The 20,676-nt window shown below is 39.5% G+C and overlaps 1 protein-coding gene across 9 annotated transcripts in view; it reads left to right on the top strand.

Annotated features, from left to right (window-relative positions):
• TNS3 (tensin 3) overlaps positions 1-20,676 on the top strand; it is a 242,930-nt gene that overhangs the window by 81,389 nt on the left and 140,865 nt on the right. For 5 of the 9 annotated variants that reach the window (XM_052794721.1, XM_052794572.1, XM_052794483.1 and 2 more), the window contains one exon: positions 14,483-14,521. The exons of 2 other annotated variants lie outside the window; for them this stretch is intronic. In XM_052794721.1, the coding sequence (XP_052650681.1) occupies positions 14,483-14,521 (39 nt within the window). Of the gene's footprint in view, positions 1-10,789; positions 10,835-10,874; positions 10,949-14,482; positions 14,522-20,676 lie in introns of those variants that run through there. 2 more of the 9 variants (XM_052795059.1, XM_052794975.1) reach the window with 2 other exon arrangements.

The raw sequence follows: 20,676 nt of genomic DNA, 5'->3' as shown, positions 1-20,676 counted from the left end.
TCAGGGAGGCCTGATGAACCGTACTTTTCCGCATGTCGTTAGAAAAGAGAGTCTAAAAATGGTGCCCTGCTTGAACGGTACCGGGGTGGTGTTAACTTGCTGGACCATAGTGATGCCTCTTCTGAATATGGGAAGCCCTCATAAACTTGTCATTGACTTTGCGTAGATTAAGCTATTGTAATATATTTGGTTTCGCAGCAGGCTTATTTAGAACTAAAGCCAACCTTTCAAATTGTTAACGTTATACTAGTGTATAATACTATCTCAGTTTACTACAATTTTTTTTTTTTGTGCTTTAGTCATCTGTGCTTTTTTTTCTTTAAAGTGATGGGGGCAGAAAACCACTCTAGAGGAAAGTGTTTGCTATTCCTGTACTGTATTTTAAAACTCTCTCTAAAAGGCAATGTTTTTGTTTTCACTCTGAAAAACATCATAAGAATGAATTCTGAAAGAATTTTGTTTTGCTGTACAAATCCGAGTTCATTTAGGTAATTACTATCTTGTATGGCCTCAGTCCGTGCGTGTTTAACTTGGCAATGTTTCTGTATAGCTATTTGTTCAGATGTACATATCTAATTAGCGTTCCCTGAGGTTTCTGAAGCTACAGCATGTCTAATGCCCCAGGGCTTTGCTCTGGATTTTGCTCTGGGAACTTGAGTCCCCTTTGTTTTGTAGCTTTGTCTCGGGGCGTGTGTCTCTGCATACGACGTAGGGAATACTTGTTTGTCCCACCACAAGGCTTTCGCTTAGCTCTCTGTCCTGGGATACCATTTTTTTCATCTTTTACTCTGTCAGTTAGGTATGTGGTACAGAGCTGGGGCATTGAAAGGCATCATCTCATGACTCTAGACAAACTTTGTTCTTTGACGTCTGGGAATTTGAAAACCAGTTTCTATCTCCTGTCCTGTGGGAAGACGGAAAGCAGGAGGGGGAACCTCTTGACCGTATTTTCTTGACCTGTTTCTTGTATGCTAATTCTCCCTCTTGAGAACTGACTGATTTTATTAAGTTTGTAAGCAAATGCTTGAATTCTGTTACAATCAGTAAGCTTAAGTATTTGCTGAATCAGGTGTGATCTAGCTTTATGCCTTTGCCTAGTAAACATTGCATGTATCCTTAATTCAACCTGGAAGATATTTTTGCGATGCTTAAGCCAAAAAGATGGGGTTTTTATGTAATACAGTTTGATTCTTTGCTAGTCTGAAATGATGCTTCAAAGAAACCAATATCATAGGCAGATGGCTCTATGGCTTTTTCCAGTTCCATTAAGATTAATTTATTTATATGTGGGTTTAGTTCAGCACACTTCCTCCTTCAGCTTTCAAGAAGCTGTCTTAAGACATCTCAGTGGAGTGCAGATTTAATCCAAGCTTCAAAATTTTGTATTAATGGTCTAAAATCCTTGTTTAGACTGGTTTCCTGAGCTGTAGTGTGCCACTTGAATGCAGGTAAAGCTAGACCAAACAATTTATTACTTTCAAATACTGTAGTTTATTTTTTGTAGAGAAGTAACAGATTTATAGTATGTTTTCAGCATTTCACCATTTATAAAGCCACCAAAATTGTTTTTAATCATAAAAGATATAAACTCTGATGTGACACTGTCCTACTACTTTTCTCAAAGGCCATGTTTTTTCTAATTCTTTTTTTCGAGGCATTTGTATCTGAGAAAATGTAATTCTTCCCTTGACCCTGCTCCTCCTTTTTCTTTAAACTGTTTAAGCTGTCACTGATTCAAGAGGATTGAAAGAAGGCTCCCCACTGCCCCTAAGTCCATAGTCCCTTGTGACACCCTAATCTTTTTCTCTCTTAGTCTCTTTAACAGTCTAGGAAATATGAACATTATTACAGAAAAATGCATGGAAATAAACAAAAAAATAACTTGAATTACTGTAAAAAACATGACTAGTGGCATTATAGAAGGGAGAGTGACAGTAATCATAGCAATAAAAATTAGCAAGGAGTGATAGTTGGTGTCAGTCCTGGGTTGCATGTTCAGCTTGTGTTGTGAAAATAAAAAACTTCCCATCTACCTATCTCTATATATCTGTATATAGAGAGAGGCTAATATTGGTCAGCTGTTTTCAGTTTGGAGATTTAAAGCACAAACTGTACTGGCTCTCAGAAGGCTCTGTTGGCTTTTGTCACTTGGGTGCTTCTTGGACTGGTTTGTGAATAAACCTTGTGCTTAGTTGGGGCAGCCTTGTTAAGGTCGTAAGGCTGGGCTCTGGCTCTTGCAGTGGATGGGAATAAGGGCAGATAATTTGGCCCTGAGAGGAGAATCGGTGGCCCTTGGCAGTCCAGTGGGACACATACTCATGAGAGAAACATGGCGCACTGCCCTATGACAATTTCTCTTGTGTGTTTTTAGAGCAAGAAGGAAAGATCCTTTTCACTTTTGTGTGAGGTTGAGGAAAAGAGGTGCTGTATTTTTTGTAATCCTTGCCAAGAGTTCCAAGGCAAGTCATGCAGACTATGGCTTCATTTACTTTCCTGAAATTTAGTTTAGACTCCCCAAGTGATGACTAATGTAATAGTTCCCACCAGGTGGCTGACAGATACCCATGCTCATGTTCCCCCTCTCATATGTGTCTGTAACATACACACACACACACACACACGCAAACAAGGCAACTATGTGAGGTACTCTTTTTTTTTTTTTTTTTTTTCCCCCTCCAGTCTGGCTTCTCTATAAGCAGAGGTCTGATGTAATGCACTGTAATTCATTGTAGCCAGAACGTCCCCTGAACTTTATGAGAAGTTCACCATTATCTGAATTTAACATTAGTGCACCCTGGTCCATCATTTAAACAGCTCAGTTGACTGTTCAGAATTGAGTTATGGACAATGCATTCTCCTTAGTCATATAATAACCAAAACTATATTTCATTTGGGATTGTGGATTAGTTTCATGTTTTTCTACTACTTATGTAAATAATGTCCAACTGAAAAAAAACAACCCCAACCCAAATATTTTACCTTTAGTCTTCTTTTATCTTAAGAATACTGACTCTAATTTTTGTTTTGCACATTTTCCTCTCTGCTTCTGTTTTTACTTTTATGCCTCCTGTATCAGGAGTTTGGTTTAAATCTTAATCTCAGATGTGCACACTTGGCTTTCTTTGATTTTATTTTTTTTTTTAAAGAAAGATTTGAAAGACTTTCTGTTTAAAAGTTCTTCACTTCTAGCTCCTCTATTGCACTGAAGTTATGTGAGCAGAAGGGTGGTGACTTCTCACTCTGTGTGCAGTGCACGGTATGTCCTGATTGCAGGACACTACTTTATGGTTCATTGCTAAAGAGTAAAGTACATAAAGGAGCACCTCTCTAGACTTCCATTAGCACTGTAATAATTTTGACTTGTAGTCCCAGGCAAAGGGATTGGGAAAAAAAAAAAAATTAACTGAATTTAACATAAGTGCACCCTGGTCCATCTTGTTAGATTACTAGTTCCATTAGGAAGGTGAAGCCGGGGAAGAGACTGATAGCAGAAGTGAGTAAGCAGTGGGCTGAACTCTGAATTCAGAGTGGTGGTGAGGCACTTTCTCTTCAAATGGGAAAAAAAAAAAAAAAGGCAGTCACTGAGGTTTCCAAGGTTACTGTGTTCTGCTAATGTCTGATCTCTGCTGCTGCTTCAATTACTGCACTGAAATTGGTGTGAAGGTTGGCCCAGTATGTTCACAGTGGTATTTGGTCAGTTTGGAAAGGGAAGCAACTGTATCTTGGATGTTACCATTTCTCAAACTATTGCCAATGCTCTTTCTTTTTGAGGGTGATAATTCTTTCTTTCTTTTCTATCTGATTTGCATGCTGCACCAGCTTGGTATTGAGGGAATTCAGCATGTGTATTCAAAAGGGTGGAAAGAATTCCTCTTTGAATGTTTGAAACAATACAAAATCAGAGCAGAAGCCGGATTTGCAAGATGTCAAAATGTGTATTACTTTTTAAAGAGATGGCTGCTACTTTGGTAGTGACAATTTAAACACAGTGTTTCTCTTGAACTTTCTAACCTTGTTTCATACTTACACTCAGCTGCATTTCAAGCACTGCAGATAATGTGTCAAACTTTCTCAGAAAAATAAAGGCGCTTTTGGGGGAAGAGACACAAACAGAATACCACAAACTTTTCACCTGAATGCCCAGGGTTTGTCAATCATTACATTGTTCTTTTAAAGTGATTTTGAAGTAAAGCTCTTTTAGTTTTAAAAACAATTGAGGAACCTGGAAAAGATTTGCTTTGCTGCGATCAGAAAAATACTGTCAACTTTTACACCTTAGTTAATATGGCACTGTTGAAATTGTAGATAAAAACTATCATGACCAGCAGTGGACCAAATTGTGGTGATTTTGCTTCTCAAATGGGTTCACATGAGGGTTGGTTTTTTTTGTTTTGTTTTGGTTTTAATTTCAGTATGAGTTCTCCTTAACCCTCTCAGATTTTGGGCAGAGGGAATCAAGGACTTAAATGAAAACTTGTGTCATGTTGTTTCCAGGAGGCAACCGTGTGAATGAACCTCTGCGGTTGATGCATTTTTGTGGGAATCCATAAATCCAAACACATTCAATAAGGCTGAAAACTTCAAGGATTTTTTTCTTCACAGGCAGTGGTTAGCATGTTATATTACCATGCATGCAACCCTTTTAGTGATGCCTGGCATTGGGCTAGAATAAAAATATTTGCTGCTGAAGTCCAAGGAATTACTGTATGAGTTTTGTAACTGATATTTGCAGCTCAAAGGGGTCTTCAGATTTTTTCTGTACCCAGAAGCAGTATTTTGCAGATCCTCCTGTCTGCAAAATATTTGCCCTCTGTTAGATACAATATCACTGTAATGAACTGTGTAATGAAGAAACGTTCGGATTCAACCAGAACTGTACGCTACTGAGGGACATGAGGACTTGAAATTGCTTTTTATGGGCATAAACCTTGCATTGTTTAAGTAGCAGAAGTGCTGTGCTGGAGCATTGTGTATTTGGCAGTTAATTTGCTGGGGCTTTCCAAAAATGAAAAAGTATTTTAAAGTATGCTAGTGTTTTTAGATAAGAACTCTCATTTAAACTTACTGTTTCAGATAGCTGGTTATGTTGTGCAAGACCCAGCTGGTACATGTACAACTTCAAGGTTTGTTTGTTTCCTTGCTGATTTTCTTTTAAAAATAAATCTAGCTGTTGGCAAGGGGAAAAGAGGATAAGATGATGTTAGTGAGGGAAGGAAACAAAACAATTTCTGCTTTTCTTTGTTCACCACCAAAATATGGATAGGTTACATTTTTCATGACAGATGTGAACTTTCCAGTGGAAAATCTTAGGACATTTTAGGGGAGCTGGGGCTTTTTTTTGTTTGTTTTTTCCTCCCATGCCATGTCCTGTTTTGGCTGATTTTGGGATGGACCTCTTCACTGGTCCAGTTATTTTCTGGCTAGCTCTGATCCTTTCTGTATAGATGCATGAGATCTCACACAGACTTGCCATGTAACTTTTTTTTTTTTTTTTTTTTAAGAGAGGTAGTAAGGCATTTGTCAGCCTTTTAAAGTGGGGTCAAAGAACTCAGGAATGATGCATCTTACATTGCTTCTGCTTGGAATGCTCCCTTAGGTCACATTATATAGTTCATGCCACATTCTCTCTGGGAAATGGGAATCAAGTAGCTTACAAGAATATACCACTCCTTTCTTTGTGAATTACTGTTATAAAAAGTTGTTTACTCTTTATGTACATGATGCCCTTAGCTTTTACACAAGAGGCATTGCTTTTGCATCCACTGTTACAGCTAAAGGCAATAGCAACATCTTGAAGGGTGCTCTGAACATCAACAGTGGATGTAATTGGGTAGCAGGCAAGATGTCCCAATGATGTATAGCGTTTTGCACCGTTGCTGTGTCATACTATACTGCTTTTGCCGGGGGTTTTGATGAAGAGTGCATATTCCTAGGAACTGGTTGAATTCCCTCTTGCAGTATTGCATCTCAAAAAGTTGGAGCCACCCCAGCCTTAGATTGCAAGGAGTTGCCTTACTGACTTGATGGAAGAATGGAAACTGAGTTATAGACATCATCATTAATAACCACAACTTTGTGGAAACATAGAATGAAGTGAGTACTATGTGTTTTGAAGGCTATGAGCTCCATCCCAGGAGAAGTCCTGACTGTTTTGTATCAGCAAGCTGAAATGTCTAAGCTTCATTAGAATTTGCTTTTACTACTTCTGTGTGACAACACAGCATTTCATAGTATTTTACTAGTAATTATTTCTAAAAGGCTGCTTCCCTTGTCTTGTTGTGCTGAAGAAAACATTTAAAATATGTCCCACAGTTAAAGCATAATAAAGCAAATTCAGTTTTAGTGAAAACCATCTGTTTGGGAGAGCTAGTTTAGATGATAAAAAAATACATATTTAAGTCTGTCATAGGGAGAGCATTCTGTACTCTTTTGTTGCATTATCTGTTTTCTGAATAGCTGGAAAATTGAAGATATATTTGGAATGTACATGTTTAAGACTTTGTTTTAATATATTTTGAGAGGAGGGAAATTTGTTAAACTGACTAGAGGGATATGAAAGTTGGGACTGTGATATAAGGAAGTCGGAAACACTGTAGTAAAATTCAGGTGTTTCCAGTGCCTTCATGTCGGCCTCCAACAAAGCGCTCTCAATCTCAAAAATGGGTGAACTGGGGCCTTGTAGAGGGACCCCTTCTTTACAACACAAGAATACATTTTGATGGGAAAGTGGGGGGTTCCTTCTCGGTTCTCAACCCTTTGGGCTACTTTGGCCTCCTTTGGCTTGTTGAGCAGTGTGCTCCCAACAGCTTTCCCGAAGGATTTCTGTAAAATTCCTGCTGGGGAGGTCACTCGGCCTCTTTGACATGACTCTTGCAGACCTTCCGTCAGGGACTGAAACCAGGCCTGTTATCTTTGGATCGCCTGATTCAAAGAGCTGTCTCTCCTTCTTGTCATTTAACGTGTTTATGCGTTAAACTGGCCTTAGTGAGATGCAGAGAGTCATCCTGCAGATGGATGGTTTTCAGCTCTAGGGAAATAAAACAAAAAACAAACAAAAAGACCACAAAACTCGTTACCACCAAGTCTGGCATGTGACTTCTGCCTTCCTATCTTTCTGTGATGCTGAGTAGAGAAGACTGGCGTTGCTGCCTTCTGGACCCCTCCTCTACCATGTTTCCCTCTTCTCTCTAATATCTATTAAGAAAAAAAATCACACCCCCTCCCTATTTTAACCTAAGTTTTTTGTTTAAATAGTGCTTTTCTGTTATCTTTAATGCTTCCCTTTGATGGGCACCTGTCTGTCCCAGGTGTTAGAGGCACACTGGAGGCAGTGAAACCTGTGGGCTGAGCAGTGATCTCTGCCGTTTGTCGTGACAAAGCTCCTGTCTCCTCCTCCTAAAACTTCTGATACCGGTGACTGTGTGGTGCCATTTGTGACCACAGGAACCATAATGCCTGTAGCTCTTACCACCATTGCTTAGATGTCAGAAGCAGACTGAAACCCTGAGAAATCACACCAACATATATGTTAAAAGTCCAAAATTCTGAGGTACAACAGGTTTGGTGCACACTTGTTTCTGCTCAAGCAAATCCAGTCCATGCTGGTAGTTTGTTCCTTTGGGAGAGGAAAATATCCATGGAACTGTATTCCTGTTGCTTGCTAGGGCCCTCCCTGTCTGGTAATGTTGCAAGATTTGTTTGACTTCACAAATGAAGCATGTTTTCTCATGGGGATTATACCAAAATAAATAGGCCTGGAATCCCGAAAGGATAACATAGTTCCCTGAGGAATGTGTACTTAATTAAGCCTGGAGAGGTCAGATCTGATACAAAGAAAGCAGAAGTCAAGTCTCTCAAAGATACATGCAATTGCCAAAAATAGGATTTATTTTTTTTAACTGTTCTTTAAAGAAGCAGAAAAATGAGACATTTTGAGCAAAGATGCTATGTTTTTGCACTCATTTAGCATCAAATCATTTCAACCTACTTTATAAACCTGCGGTTAAACAGATTAACTCAGGAGGGACGGTAGCTAGCACTCCATTTACAGTTCAGATTGGCAAACTAAACCACAGTGCAGAGGGCTAGTGCAAAGTCCAGTAAAAATCTAGTTTTAGGATCTTGGCTCCTGCTGGTTGGTTTAACCCCTGTTAGCTACACCCAAGTTCTGACTGAGTTTCTTGTGCTTTTCTTCTGAACTCTTGGAGCAAATCCAGTGATCTGATAAAGGAAAGGACTTCATCTCTGGTTACTGGTTTACACTTATCAGGAGAAACTCATCCATTTTTTTTATTCAAGGAATCTTCTGTTTCATTGGAGTTTTGAAGAGGTTCTTCTATTTTATCCTTTTCCCAAATAACCTATGTACCAAATGTCTTGCCCTGTATGTGTTCTTGGAGAGCTGGAGAACAACTTTCACAACGTAGGTCAGGACTGTGACTTTGCAAGATCAAATATCACAGCATGGAAGAAAGCCAGACTTTGAGGTGGCGAAGATACGGGAACAATACATTTCTGTATCTTGGGATAACTGCATTCCTAGTTACTTGTGAAAGGTTTCTTTTCCTTCAGTGACTTTGTTTGAAACAGCTTTGTTGCTTTGTCTTGGGAAAGGGGGATTTGTATGTACATAAATATGCTAAATTTTGAAATCCCTCCTGAAGGTACGTAACTTTCCATTTCAGGTGCTACTTTCAGACTTTGTTTCATAAGGCATAATCCCAAGTAGACAGAAAGGCATTGTGCATGGGTCAGGGCTGTAGGAACATGGCTTAGATGTTACAGAACTCAGTTATTCACATGTTTTTGCTGAGAAACTCATGGAGAGTTTCTCAAGCTTCAGCTGATCCTCTTTACACCTTGATGAGGTGGGTGCAGGTAGTGTTACCATTGTTTCAGCAAATAAAAAATACTGAAGCTGAGAAATTAATAAAATGGTGCTAAAATATCACTGTTGTAATTTGGTTTTGAATTCACAGAGCTCCTGGCTGTGTTTATTCTGTCTTTCCCTGTAGCAACTTTATCACAGAACTAGGTGACAGTAAAAATGTAATGTGTTAGGAAGCTTTTCTGATGTTAGTTAGCTTCTGCTTGCTGTATGATAGCATTATATATGAATAAATCTTGGCATTTTAGTGATACTCATGACCCAAGCCCATTAACAGTCTCTCAACTGTAGTTGTCTTTGCAATTTACAGTGCAATTTTTTTGTTTGTTTCTTCCAAACTTAACTTAAACTGCTTCACGCTAATCAAATAGAAGGGTTGTTTCCATAGTGCAGAAGAATTTGTTGTTCTGAAGTGAGAGTGGAAATGATGTATAGCTGCATTGAATCTCAGTGCTGATTTTACTGTATCTATTCTCTTTTTTGTTTTTGGGGAACACAACTGTATCTTGTTTATTACGATATTGTAGTGACTGCATAGTGCTGCTTCAGTTTCTGCTGTGTTTCCTAAGCCTTCCTTTAAGGCTGCAGTTTTCAATGTGTCCAAAAATGCTTAATTTGAAGAGGAAAATTCAGTGGGTTTTGGGCATGCTTTAGAGCTGTTCTGTCTGGCATGAAGTGCTGAGGATACTTGGTATGTCCAGGGCAAAAGTCTGCGTTAAAAACTAATATCACACAACTGGAGATGTTCTATTTAAAAAAAAAAAAAAAAAAAAAGTTGTGTATTACCATTGTAGCTTTTTAATCCCAAGTTAATATCCCAATAATGTCCCTTTTTATTCCAGAATTTGGATTTACATTTTTAATTTTGACATGTTACAAGTTGTATCCTTGAGAGCACAGAGTTATTTGAAGGTATACTGCCCTCATTGTCTTTTAGTTTGTTTCCTTACTGAGTAAGGGGATTTAAGATTTGAGTGTTTTGAGGGGTGGGTTGGAGAAGGGGGACGATAACTGACAGGCATGTTAAAGGAAGAAAACTAAGCAGAGAAATTTCTTAGATTTTTCAAGACTTGACTCCAAAGCTCTAGATGTAAATAACTAGATAAGTGTGTGTGTGTGTTAAAAAAAAAAAAAAAAGTGTGTGTGTATATATATATATATATATATAAAGACACATTAAATATTTCAATGAGCTTACCATGTGGACTCCTGACAGTCATTTATGCAACAGTCACAAGGTCTGCTCACATCACTGTAGCTTTACATTATTTGGAGGATGTCAGTGGCTTTGTTTTACTGCTCTTTTCATCCTTTCTCATCAGTTTTGTAACATGATTAGTAGTGAGCTAGAATCAATGGATTTTTTAGCAGGTCATGTATATATTTGATGAAGATTCCTCCCCCTGCACATCCTTTGTGTTACACATAACCTGTGGCAGGCATGCCAGCAGTTCTTACTTGATAAAACTGTAGCTTGGAAGAAAGTGATTCATTACAGCCAAATGGTTAAATTGCTTTTGCAAAAGCAATATGATAGAGATTTGGACTTTGAAATGCACCCTTGGTAATAACTGGCTTATTCTTTGAAGATGGTTCTTCCTCTGAAAGATCACCTACATCTTACAAGAATAAAATAAAAACTAAGGAAGATAAAAATGAAAGATGCATCTGGGAGTAAAAAAAAACATTGAAATATAAATGTCGGAGATGCCAGCAAATGACCTGTTGTGCAACAGTGGGGGGCACTGTTGTGTGTCTGTTACAGCAAGTGGGGACAGATTTTATTTCCTTAGTGCCAGATACCCTGCCAGTTGTTGACATTTTTTCTTGTTTGAGTTAACATTTATCTCATGTTGGTTGGTTACTCATTAACTGATGTGAGTGGTGTTACAGTCGTATGAAGGAAAATTACCCGCAGATTCACTGGAGTCAGAATTCTTCATCAAAGTAATTCTTTTAAATCTTTTTCTGTCAATATGGGACTTTTTCCAAGCTAAGGATTGATTCAGGAAGTATCACACTGGGAAGGTGTTTCCATATTAACTGTGTATGCAAGAACAGGTAGTTTGTCTTTCAAATATTTGCTTGGTTATTTGTGGGTAGACTAACGTGTCTATATGCATGTGTATGTATGCGCTGGGCACTGAAGAGGTGACTGTTTTTGAAAATCAGGCAAGGCATTCCCATATTCTGGTATTGCTTGTTAATACGTGAATGTGCAGAAGTACAGAAGCTAAATGTACCTTGGTTGTGTGGAACTATGAAATATTACACTAATTCATATCCAGTATATTTCTTACAAGAATAAAGATATGATTGAAAGCTGACAAACCGGGTGATTGCAAATGTCTTTTTTAAGATTAGCTGTAGCTTCAGTTGGGGGATCTGAAAAGTCTTTCTGAAGTTTATTGTTTTGTGCAGTTGGTACACAGCGTGTATAGCTTTTTAAACCAATGAATGAGACATTTATACTCCGTTTTCTATCTCTGCATTGATACTGGATTGAAGTCCTGCAATCTTGCTTTCCAGGTCTACGCTTTTTCTCTAAATGCTGATTTTTTTAGCACGTCTCAGATTATTGCAAACCAGGAAAAAGAGGTGGAGCCGCTCACATATCCTCAACTTAGGTTGCCTAGACCTCATGATAGCCTCTCTGTTATCTGTGAACACGTCAGCTCCTTTGCTTTTAACCTGTGTCTGGATTAACCGTGGAAGAATTTGTTGCAACTGCTCATGTGAACTGAAATTGGGATACATAGAGATCTTGAATGTTTTGCTTCATCTGAGAAGAAATATGCTATTTGTGTGTATGGAGTCAGAGGAAAAAAAGTCAGTGCACCTTGGGTGATTCAGTGTGTCTTGCATTGAGTTTTGTAGCTTGAAAACAGTAGCAATGCCTCCAGGTCTTCAGCTGTGTGATGCATTTTGAGTGCTTTGCAGTTCAGTGACAGTTCAATGTGGTGGTAAGTGGCAGTGTGCAAGGGCAAAGGAATTGCTGTGTACACCGGGACGGGTATTATGTGACTCTTCGGTAGTCCTAGAACAGTACCATCTAAATCTAAGGTGTTGATCTTTGTAAAAAGACAGTGCAAAAGACACGCAACCAGGAGAAGATGGAGTCTATCTGTAAAGTCAGTTTGCTATATACAGCTGTTGTAGGCATAGTGAAGCTCAGAGAAGAAGAAATCAAGCGTCACCTGTAACGTTAGCTCTCATCTTCTTACAGCCCCGAGTCTGTGTGAGTTGCCTGAATAAGATGCCACAGATCTGCCAAAAAAGATCCGTAATTCTCTGCTGAAATTCTTTTCTAGTGGGATGTCCCCAGTGCTCTTGTGTCAGCATGTAGGGGATTTTTCTTTTTCTTAGGAAGTAAGTCAGCTGTAATTATCGAGGAGGTTACAGCAGAGTTTTGTTTTGGTTAGCCAAGGGGAAAGGAGGTACTTGATTCCTTGAGGGTTTTTAACACTGGAGGGAAGGGAGAGAGCAGAGATGATATTTATGTGCTCCAGTGATGACAATTTTATTTGGCAGTGGTTCCAATTATTAATTACGTGAGCATGTAATATTAGTTCATCTCTGCTTTTCCGCTGCACTACCCAGTCAGCCTGCAAACTCCTCTGGGGTTTCCATTAATTCTCTCTTTTCTTCCTAGTATAGGCAGCAAGAGAAAAGTAATTGTTGAAATTCCAGTTTTTATCTATTTTGACCTTAGGTGTTGCTAATGAAAACGCTAGCAAAAACTGATATTTAGTGCTTAGAATAAGTACTATGTAATTGCGTGGTCAGGACGATGGGGGACAGCCTTTCCTCCGTAGATGCGGTGTTTGCTGCTCGTGGTGGTGGTGCAGGGTGTGCATGGCTTCGGTTCTTCTGCTACACACTGCTCTGCCTCGTGGTTTGCCTCTCGGGCTCGAAAGGAGAATTGGTGGTTGTAATTGAAGGTGGCATGCGAGGTTTTACATGCTGTGTCAGGCTGGAGGTTACAGAGGCAGATGTTGTCTTTGCTTTCAACAACAGGAATGCTATCATGACAGCTTAGTTAACATCTTCCATGTGTTTAGTATGGGTGTTTGGTTGGATAGACTAGTGAATCATGAGTGGCAGTCATGAAATGAGCTGCAGAAATGCAGCTTATTAAGACCTGGGATTTGCAAGCCCACTGAGGAGTCAGAGGGTGTAGCAGACAAACCTCAAGTGTTCATATCTGTCCTGTTTTCTTTAGGGGTAATGTGGAGATCACAAGGAGGCTGGGTGTTGAAAATCAATGTTCTACTTTTTTTTTTTTTTTTTTCTTTTTATAAGTACTTTGTGATTTAAGAAGCATTGAGAATGAGGTACATCTTTTTCCACAAGCAGTTATGGAGGCAAACGCCATCCCTTCCATGCTAGTGGTCAAAAGCTGTTCCTGAGAGTTAAGACCGGAGTGGGTTGTCCTGGTGCAGTCAGGTCTGTCTCTTTTTGTCTGTGCTGCCGACAAGACTGATGTTTCTTTTTGTTCTTGCAGCTTGCTCTGTTGCATAGTCTGCATCTTCTTTTTATTATTCTAAGGATTATAAATGATACATCAGGCCCCTTCTGCTCAGTAACCCACTCTGTGCACAGTGACTTGAGAGCTGGTAGGACAGCTCACCGGCAGTTCCTCAGAGAAAACTCCCCCTTCGTAGTCCAGGTGTTGCCACGGAGTTTTTGGCTCAGCTCTGCTGGCCAAGAGGTGAGTCTGTCCTGGAGAGCCACAACTGTGAAGGTGAACGTGTTAAATGAAAGAGTTTTCACTGGGGTTAACCTCAAGGTGTGTGTTAAAGTGAGCATGCACGATTACTGAAGCTCAGGTGAGTGCTGTAAATTGATGAACCACAATCTTTTGACTGTATCTGTGAGGTCTGAGGGTGCCTGCTGTAGGGGACTGTAGAAAGAAGCTAACACTTGCTTTTCCCTAGATCATCGTGTAATCTGAGTTAGTCATGCTTTTCCTGGCTTTCTTTGTGTTTTGGTTTTTGAATATTCAAACAAGGTTGGTTGGGCTTTTTTTGATGTGATGTGTGCAGAACATGTTCTCCATAGGAAGTGTTTTAACTTGGAGCCAAGCCTCTGAAATTACGTGAGTCCACAGAATATCTCTTCTGCTTGCTCTGCTCAGCCCACACCCTGTAAAAAAAATCCAGAACAAGGATAAGGTATTGGGAACTGCTGAAGTTCTAGATTACTTGAATAGCAGAATACTTACTTATTAACTAAAACTGAGATGATACTAGAAGAATGCTGCAAAGGATGGATGGAGGCGGGGGAGAAATCCCTCTATGTTTCCCTGCATATGTGACCTGAGGGAAGACATTACTCTTCAACCTGTTTCGCTGATCACAGCATGGGAGCAGGGCAGTGAGTTAGCATTGAGCTGATGCTGACTCTTCAGGGAGCTGAGAGCAAGCAATGCAGCTGAGAGCAGCTGTGGACACTCAGATTCTCCACCTGGTCTGGTTGGTGCCCCTTTGACTCTGCCTGGATTTCACAGTGTTTGAGGGAGCTCAATCATTGGGTCATCTCCAAAAGAAGTATCTTTTTTTTTTTTCCTTATTTTATTATTATTTTTTATTCCAGGTGGTGACACCCTGCTTTTTTCCAAGCAACTACGAACTGGTAAGTATTTTTGGCACTACTGATGTCCATCAGGTTTTATTAGGTTATAGGTTAGGTTATTGCTGTAGCCTCCTATATTCTCTTGTTATTTCAGTACTGTGCCATCACCTTTCCCCTGTGAGGGACTGGCAAATCAAGGGTCTATTCCTGAAGCTTGTTACTGTGTCCTGTCCCGTGCAGGGATTGGGTTGTTTTACTGAGCATTTTGCAAGGCTAAGGATTAACTGAGTGAAATGTTTTCTGCTGTTTAGGATTCTTCTTAAACTGGACTGGATGGCCTGCAACCATGTGCAGTTGTCCATATTACATTATCTGATTTTGTTTGTTCAACATTAATTGCTTCAACATACCAATGTCTCATGTCAGCTTGAAAGCACAAATAGCAGTCGATTTGGTTGGGGCCTGTTATTTTTTGTTGATGGTGGAAGAGAGGACGTTAACCCACACTTGCTCAGGATAGGAAAATGATAAGCCTTTTCTGACTTGCATGACTGAATTCGGTTATTTTATCTCCAAGGGTGACATGAATGATGTCTGGAGGATGGGGTGTAACAGTTATTTATTGAATCAGCACTGCCACCTGCTAGTGTCATTACTAGGACTAATCAGCCAACAGCTGATGCCCAAGTGCCAGCCAAGAACTCTGTGTATTGTAGGTATGTGATGCAGCCACTGGCAATTAGGAAGCCTACATCTCACTTCTGCCTTGCTATGTGAATTGGCCAAGGCACTTTGCATATTTTTGTGTCTTGATTTCCCTGCTGGAAACATACAGGTAATGATACTTACCTAATACAAACCACAGAAGTAAAAAGGTGCTATAGAAGTGTTGCTTCATGCTTTTCTTAATTATTATCATTTAAAAGAAAGGCTGGAAACCTAAAAGTGATTTGTGGTATTATGAGGAATGTGGATATCAACTCATGGGACGTGTCTCCTAATTTTGACCCAGTAATTTTATGAATTAACCCACGTCACAGTCTGAGGATCCTGTATGGCATTACTGCTAAAATTATAAATAGAAAAGAAACCCTTTCTTATGTCTGCAGCTCACAGTATTAGATGTATACTGGCAACAGCGGTTGCTATTTCTTTTGCGTTGCGCACACAACCTGTGTATTGATTCTGACACGGAAAATTTGTCATTGTGATTCAGCAACGATTTTAAACATACAGCAACCTGTGGGATATGTTACCAGTCATTACCATTAATAATTCTGGTTGAACTCGGTTTATGTGAACTGTGAACATGGGGCAATGCTGGTGATTTGGGCCCAAGGGACCTCTGACCTGCTGACAGCTGAACAGTATGGATGGCAAAAGTGGCCTAACCTGGTTTAGTTCACTAGCAGGGATGTAGCCAGAGGTATATTCAGTTCCTGAATAAAACGTTTACTAGTTTTAGGCAGAAGAAAGGGTGGAATTCTATTTAAATTTCTTGCAGGGAAAGCTGTAGGTGAAATACTTTCACTACATAGTGTGCAATACGTTCTTATTACTGAGAGTGAGGTTGAGCAATGTGTTTTGCTTTTGATATGAAATGTGGTGACCTTTTGAGATTAGGAGTCTGCCTTGTGCACAAGTAAATTTTATCTGTTTAGTGAAGAGTTCTGTTGTTCTGAAGGAGGATAACCTGTGACCATCTTAGCTGTAAGCAATTTCTTGTACAACTACTTTGAGATCTTTAGATAATAGGGAGGGCAGTACTGTATTCAAATTAACCAAAACTTCGTTGCATTGCAGTTTGCTGCTGAACCATAGATTTATCCCCATTCATTCCAGCCAAGGAATTCCAACCTTTTAGTTCTCACATAAATAAAACGATGCATACGCCTGCTCTAAATTAGTGCTACATATATTTAGCCAATGTAGCGGTTGCCTGTATTTCTCTCCTTAATGTGGCTTATAGCAACCACTGTAGTTAAACTCTCAGTGGCATGTTTGTTGGAAGACTGTGGAAGCCTGCTGAAACTCACAGATGCTCTTTTTCTTCAGAACGTGGGTTTCATTGATTATTTTCAGCTTGGATGTCTGTTTCCAAAGAGGCCCTTTCTTCCCATTTCTCATGAGCCATGTATCTTGAAGCTTTGTAATGACATCAGGACCCTCATATATCAACTCAATGCAGCTGTTAGGAGTTTCAGGTGCTAAAACACAAACCAGCTGCTGTTAAGTGTTCTAATGCTACTACTTTATGTTGTCATGCTCACTCCTCTGACCGGTGAAAGGGGCGATGATGTTAGTCCAGCTCTGTTAATTCAAGTCAAATGTTTAGCAAAGATGACCTATTCTGGTGCACTTCATTTTATTTCAAGAAGAGGCAATGGGTTATTTGTGGCAATGGACTTTCATTCTAGAGATGTATAGCATGACCCAAAGATTTTAAAAAAGAAAAAAGAGGGGGGGGGGAAGTGCCATGGTCATGTTTTTTTTAATTCAAGAGCTGACTTAGCCTATATAACAGTTCTCCTAAGATTTGATAAAAATCAAAGATGACAAGTCTGTTTAAACAGCCTTTTCTGGCATTGTATCTTATTTTGAAAGATTGACAATTATTCAGTTGATCTTATTTTTTAAAATCAACATTTTTAATAAAAAAATTGCGAACAAGTACGCACATTTTCATTAAACAAGTCTTTGTCTCCAGTGCTGCAAAAAGAAGAGAAAGTTTAGGCCCTAACCTTAAAGCTCCAAATACTTTTAATTTCATCTATTACTTTGAAAAGATAAAAATAAAGGGAATGCCAATGGAAGGATGTTATTTTTGATGTCATTTTTAGATTCTAGGAAGTATTCTAGGACAGTTTAAGATGCTTCAAGAGGGCAGTAAGTTTGTCTCCTTCACTGAAAGTTTTTTCCCATCCTTCATGATAGTGTATCTTTGGAAAGAATAAAGGGAATGAAATCTTAATTCCTCAGAGGCCCCTCACATATCCCGCCAAATGTCTTGTGGTAATGAAATGTGGCGTGAAGGCCCAAACCCCTTAGCATACATGGATTCTTATCTTAAAATTACTCCATTGGTTGAATGGTGCTTATCGCTGCATGACTTGTCAGTTTTAAGGCACAGTTAAGTAGTGATCTTTACCAGAGAAATTTCTGATTTACCCTTTATAACCTTTCTTCTTCCCCCCCCCCTTCTTTTTTCCCCTCTGCTTTTCATTCTTTTTCCTTTTTTTTTTCTGACTGGTTACTAAGGAATTCTGCATACCTGTAGTGCTGCCATTTAAACATCACATTTCATAACTAGCTGTTATAAAGTGGAAAGACTAAGTGGACACTTACCCAGCTACTTATTTTTTATTGTAACATCGCTTCAAACTGAAGTTTTTTCAGCTATTTTGCTAAGTCTCGGGTGGCAGTTTAATCATTTTGATAGAAATTGGGGAGGGGGGAGGGGTGGCAGTGGTTCTGCTTTTTCTGTTTTGCTTAACTCTGTTTTCCTTAAGTTTGCAAGCCTCTTTTCTGCTTTTGAAGAGAAAAATAAAAGACTTTCACATTCAGAACCGTCCTAACAAACCAAAAACCTGATTTTGAACAGTGAGTCAGACTGTGCTCTGGCCTGTCTCAAGAGAGGAGGGGAACAGAATAAAACTAATTGTGGGAGAAAAGGGTTTGGGGGGGGGTGTCATGTTTTTCATCTGTTTGTTTTTTTTTTTTAAGGAGTGGGAGAATACCTTGAAAAAATTGCTGAAGAAGCAAGTGGTGGAGTCACAAAGGCCTCATCCTATTTGCATATCTCATTTTTACTTTAAATCTATGGTAGTTAACACATAGCTTCATGTATCCAACCTAGTGCCAGTGTTTTCTCAAAAGAAACTAAAAGTGAATTTTTGTGAAAATGTATTATGATAGAAAGCAAAAACAAAAATGAAACACCAAGTATATACGGGGGGAAAGAGAGGAAGAAAACAGAAAACCTCAAGAAAACTCAGTACGCTAACAGTGTTTGAAAGAAAACTAGTCCTTTTTAGCAAAAACCCCCTCCTGTTCTTTTTTTCCATGGTGCCTGGTGAATGAAGTCCTCCCTGGATGCTTTGGCTGAGAAAGATCAGTAGATACCACAACCCGTATTTTTATCCTTACTGCATTCATTTACTTTTTAAAGGCATCTTCCCACAAAAGAAAAAAAAAAAAGTGAGGCGGTTTGTTGTTCCCATGGAGCACAGTCCATCTGTTTTTAATGTGAGCTTGCAAGAGATTTTTTGAGAAATCTGAGGCTGAATTACTGTTTGTGCTGTTGGGAAGGCCTGAGCATGTAGATGAAGGATTGCATTCTCCAATTTCATTCTAAGTGGGGCCTCAGCACTAGAAGACGCAAGATTGTTAACTTGGGTTAATCAGGTATGACCTCCAAATACCCTGGAGTACGGTGACAGTGACTAAGCTGAATTAGGAGCTGACATATGCAACGATTTTGCTCTGCCAGCTACGATTTTGGTTTCCGGCTTAAATCAGTAAAAGCTTTGCTGGAAAATTGCATCAAGTGGGTTTGATTTGTAATAAATTTCTGTAACTTACGGCTAATCCGTTTCCGGATTTTCCTTTTTCTTTCTTCTTTCAAGCAATAGCGTGGAAATCCTATGGAAAACTAGGAAAACACCCAACTCTGTTATTTACAGGGACTTGTTTCTCCATTTGCTACGTGCAAACTTGAGCTCACAGGACCTGCGAGATGCGTACAAAGCAAGCGTTATGCGCACATAGCCAGCGTGATTTGGTGGAGGTAAAGGGCACACAAAGTCTACCAGACCTCTCCCTTGCTATGATCTTTCCAGCCTCGCCAGAGCAGTTCTGCCGGGGAGTGCTGCGGGCTGTAGCTGTCTCCCTCGTGAATGTGCTGCACGCCACGGGAAGGGGAATGCGACAGGGCTGTGCTCTTCCCTAGTTTGTTTGCAAAGGGTGGGAATATCCAGTGGAGGTTTATATTTGCTTTTTCAGTTCCTGTTTTGTCACCGTTCAGAATCGTAGTGCCCATGTCTCCATGGGAGACATCAGTGGGCTTTGAAGAAACCGTTACGGAGATGATGTTTCTCCACTTCTGGTTCATACAGCTTTCCTGAACTGATGAGGAAGCAAAGTTGCCTTGAAACTTTTTTTTTCCCCTTAAAGCTAGCTCTTTCTTGCTATTCAGTTTTCCTTTAATAATTTTTGAGCTGTGCTTTTTTCTGCCTTTCCTTTTTTCCAGCTTCATCACCCAATAATATTCTACTTTTCTTGGTTTCTTGATTTGTTAGTGCCACATTCCCCCAGTGCCATAGATAGCAGAAGCACAGACTGATGAGATGCCTTCTTGACAAAACCTGTGAGCTGCTGCCTGAATTGAAACACTTGACACGATTATTTTTCAGACTTTTTTAGATCTGCAGATCCCTAGAAGGGGGTTGATGTGGGCCTCAGTATAATGCATTTCTGTGGGGTTTGTTTTTTCTTTTATGTTCCAAGTGCTTACCAGAGTAAGGCCATAGACCCCACAGGTCTACAGAGTAGAGGTTCAAAAGTGCTATTTTAAAGTACAGTCAGTGCCTTGTTCACAAATGTCTCTGACACCCATAAAAGGGAACAGAGAATCAAACTGCATGAATGTGGATGCCCCACTCCCCCAAATTAATGAAATGTAGTGATCCTGAATTGAGCTGTGCAGTGTATACTAAATTCAAAAGCCAGTCATTATATTTGCCAGAAGGGAGAGCTCATGTTGTTTCTAGGAATGTTGGAGAATTACAAGATTTAATAAAAGTTTAAATACGAAGTTTTGTTATAATGCACTGTGTTCAGTCCCTGGTGTTCATCCAAAATGAAATGAAAATCAGGTTTTCTTTGAACAAAAACAATCTGCAGAAATAGGGGATCAATGAGAGAGAAAGCTTTGGTAGTTTCCAGAGCCAGGTTTGCCTGCTTGTTTCTTTATTTTCTCTGGGTTGACTCCTAACCTTACCACTGAGTGTGGTACTGCTGTGGGGTAGAAGCATCTGTTTTTCTGGAATGTGACACAATTTACTATAGCAGCTAAATCCAGCAGTGTGAGGTATAGCTTGCTTCTTTCTGCCTTCCCAGCTTTCTTTTAGCTAAAGGGAAATTATCCATGTATCAAACTCCTCAGTATCATTGGTTTTCAGTTAGCGTAGAAACTTTTCACGTATGTTTGACTTTGC

Source organism: Harpia harpyja, chromosome 1 (assembly GCF_026419915.1).
Source record: "Harpia harpyja isolate bHarHar1 chromosome 1, bHarHar1 primary haplotype, whole genome shotgun sequence".
Classification (NCBI taxonomy): domain Eukaryota; kingdom Metazoa; phylum Chordata; class Aves; order Accipitriformes; family Accipitridae; genus Harpia; species Harpia harpyja.
This window is presented reverse-complemented; position numbering and strand designations above follow the sequence as displayed.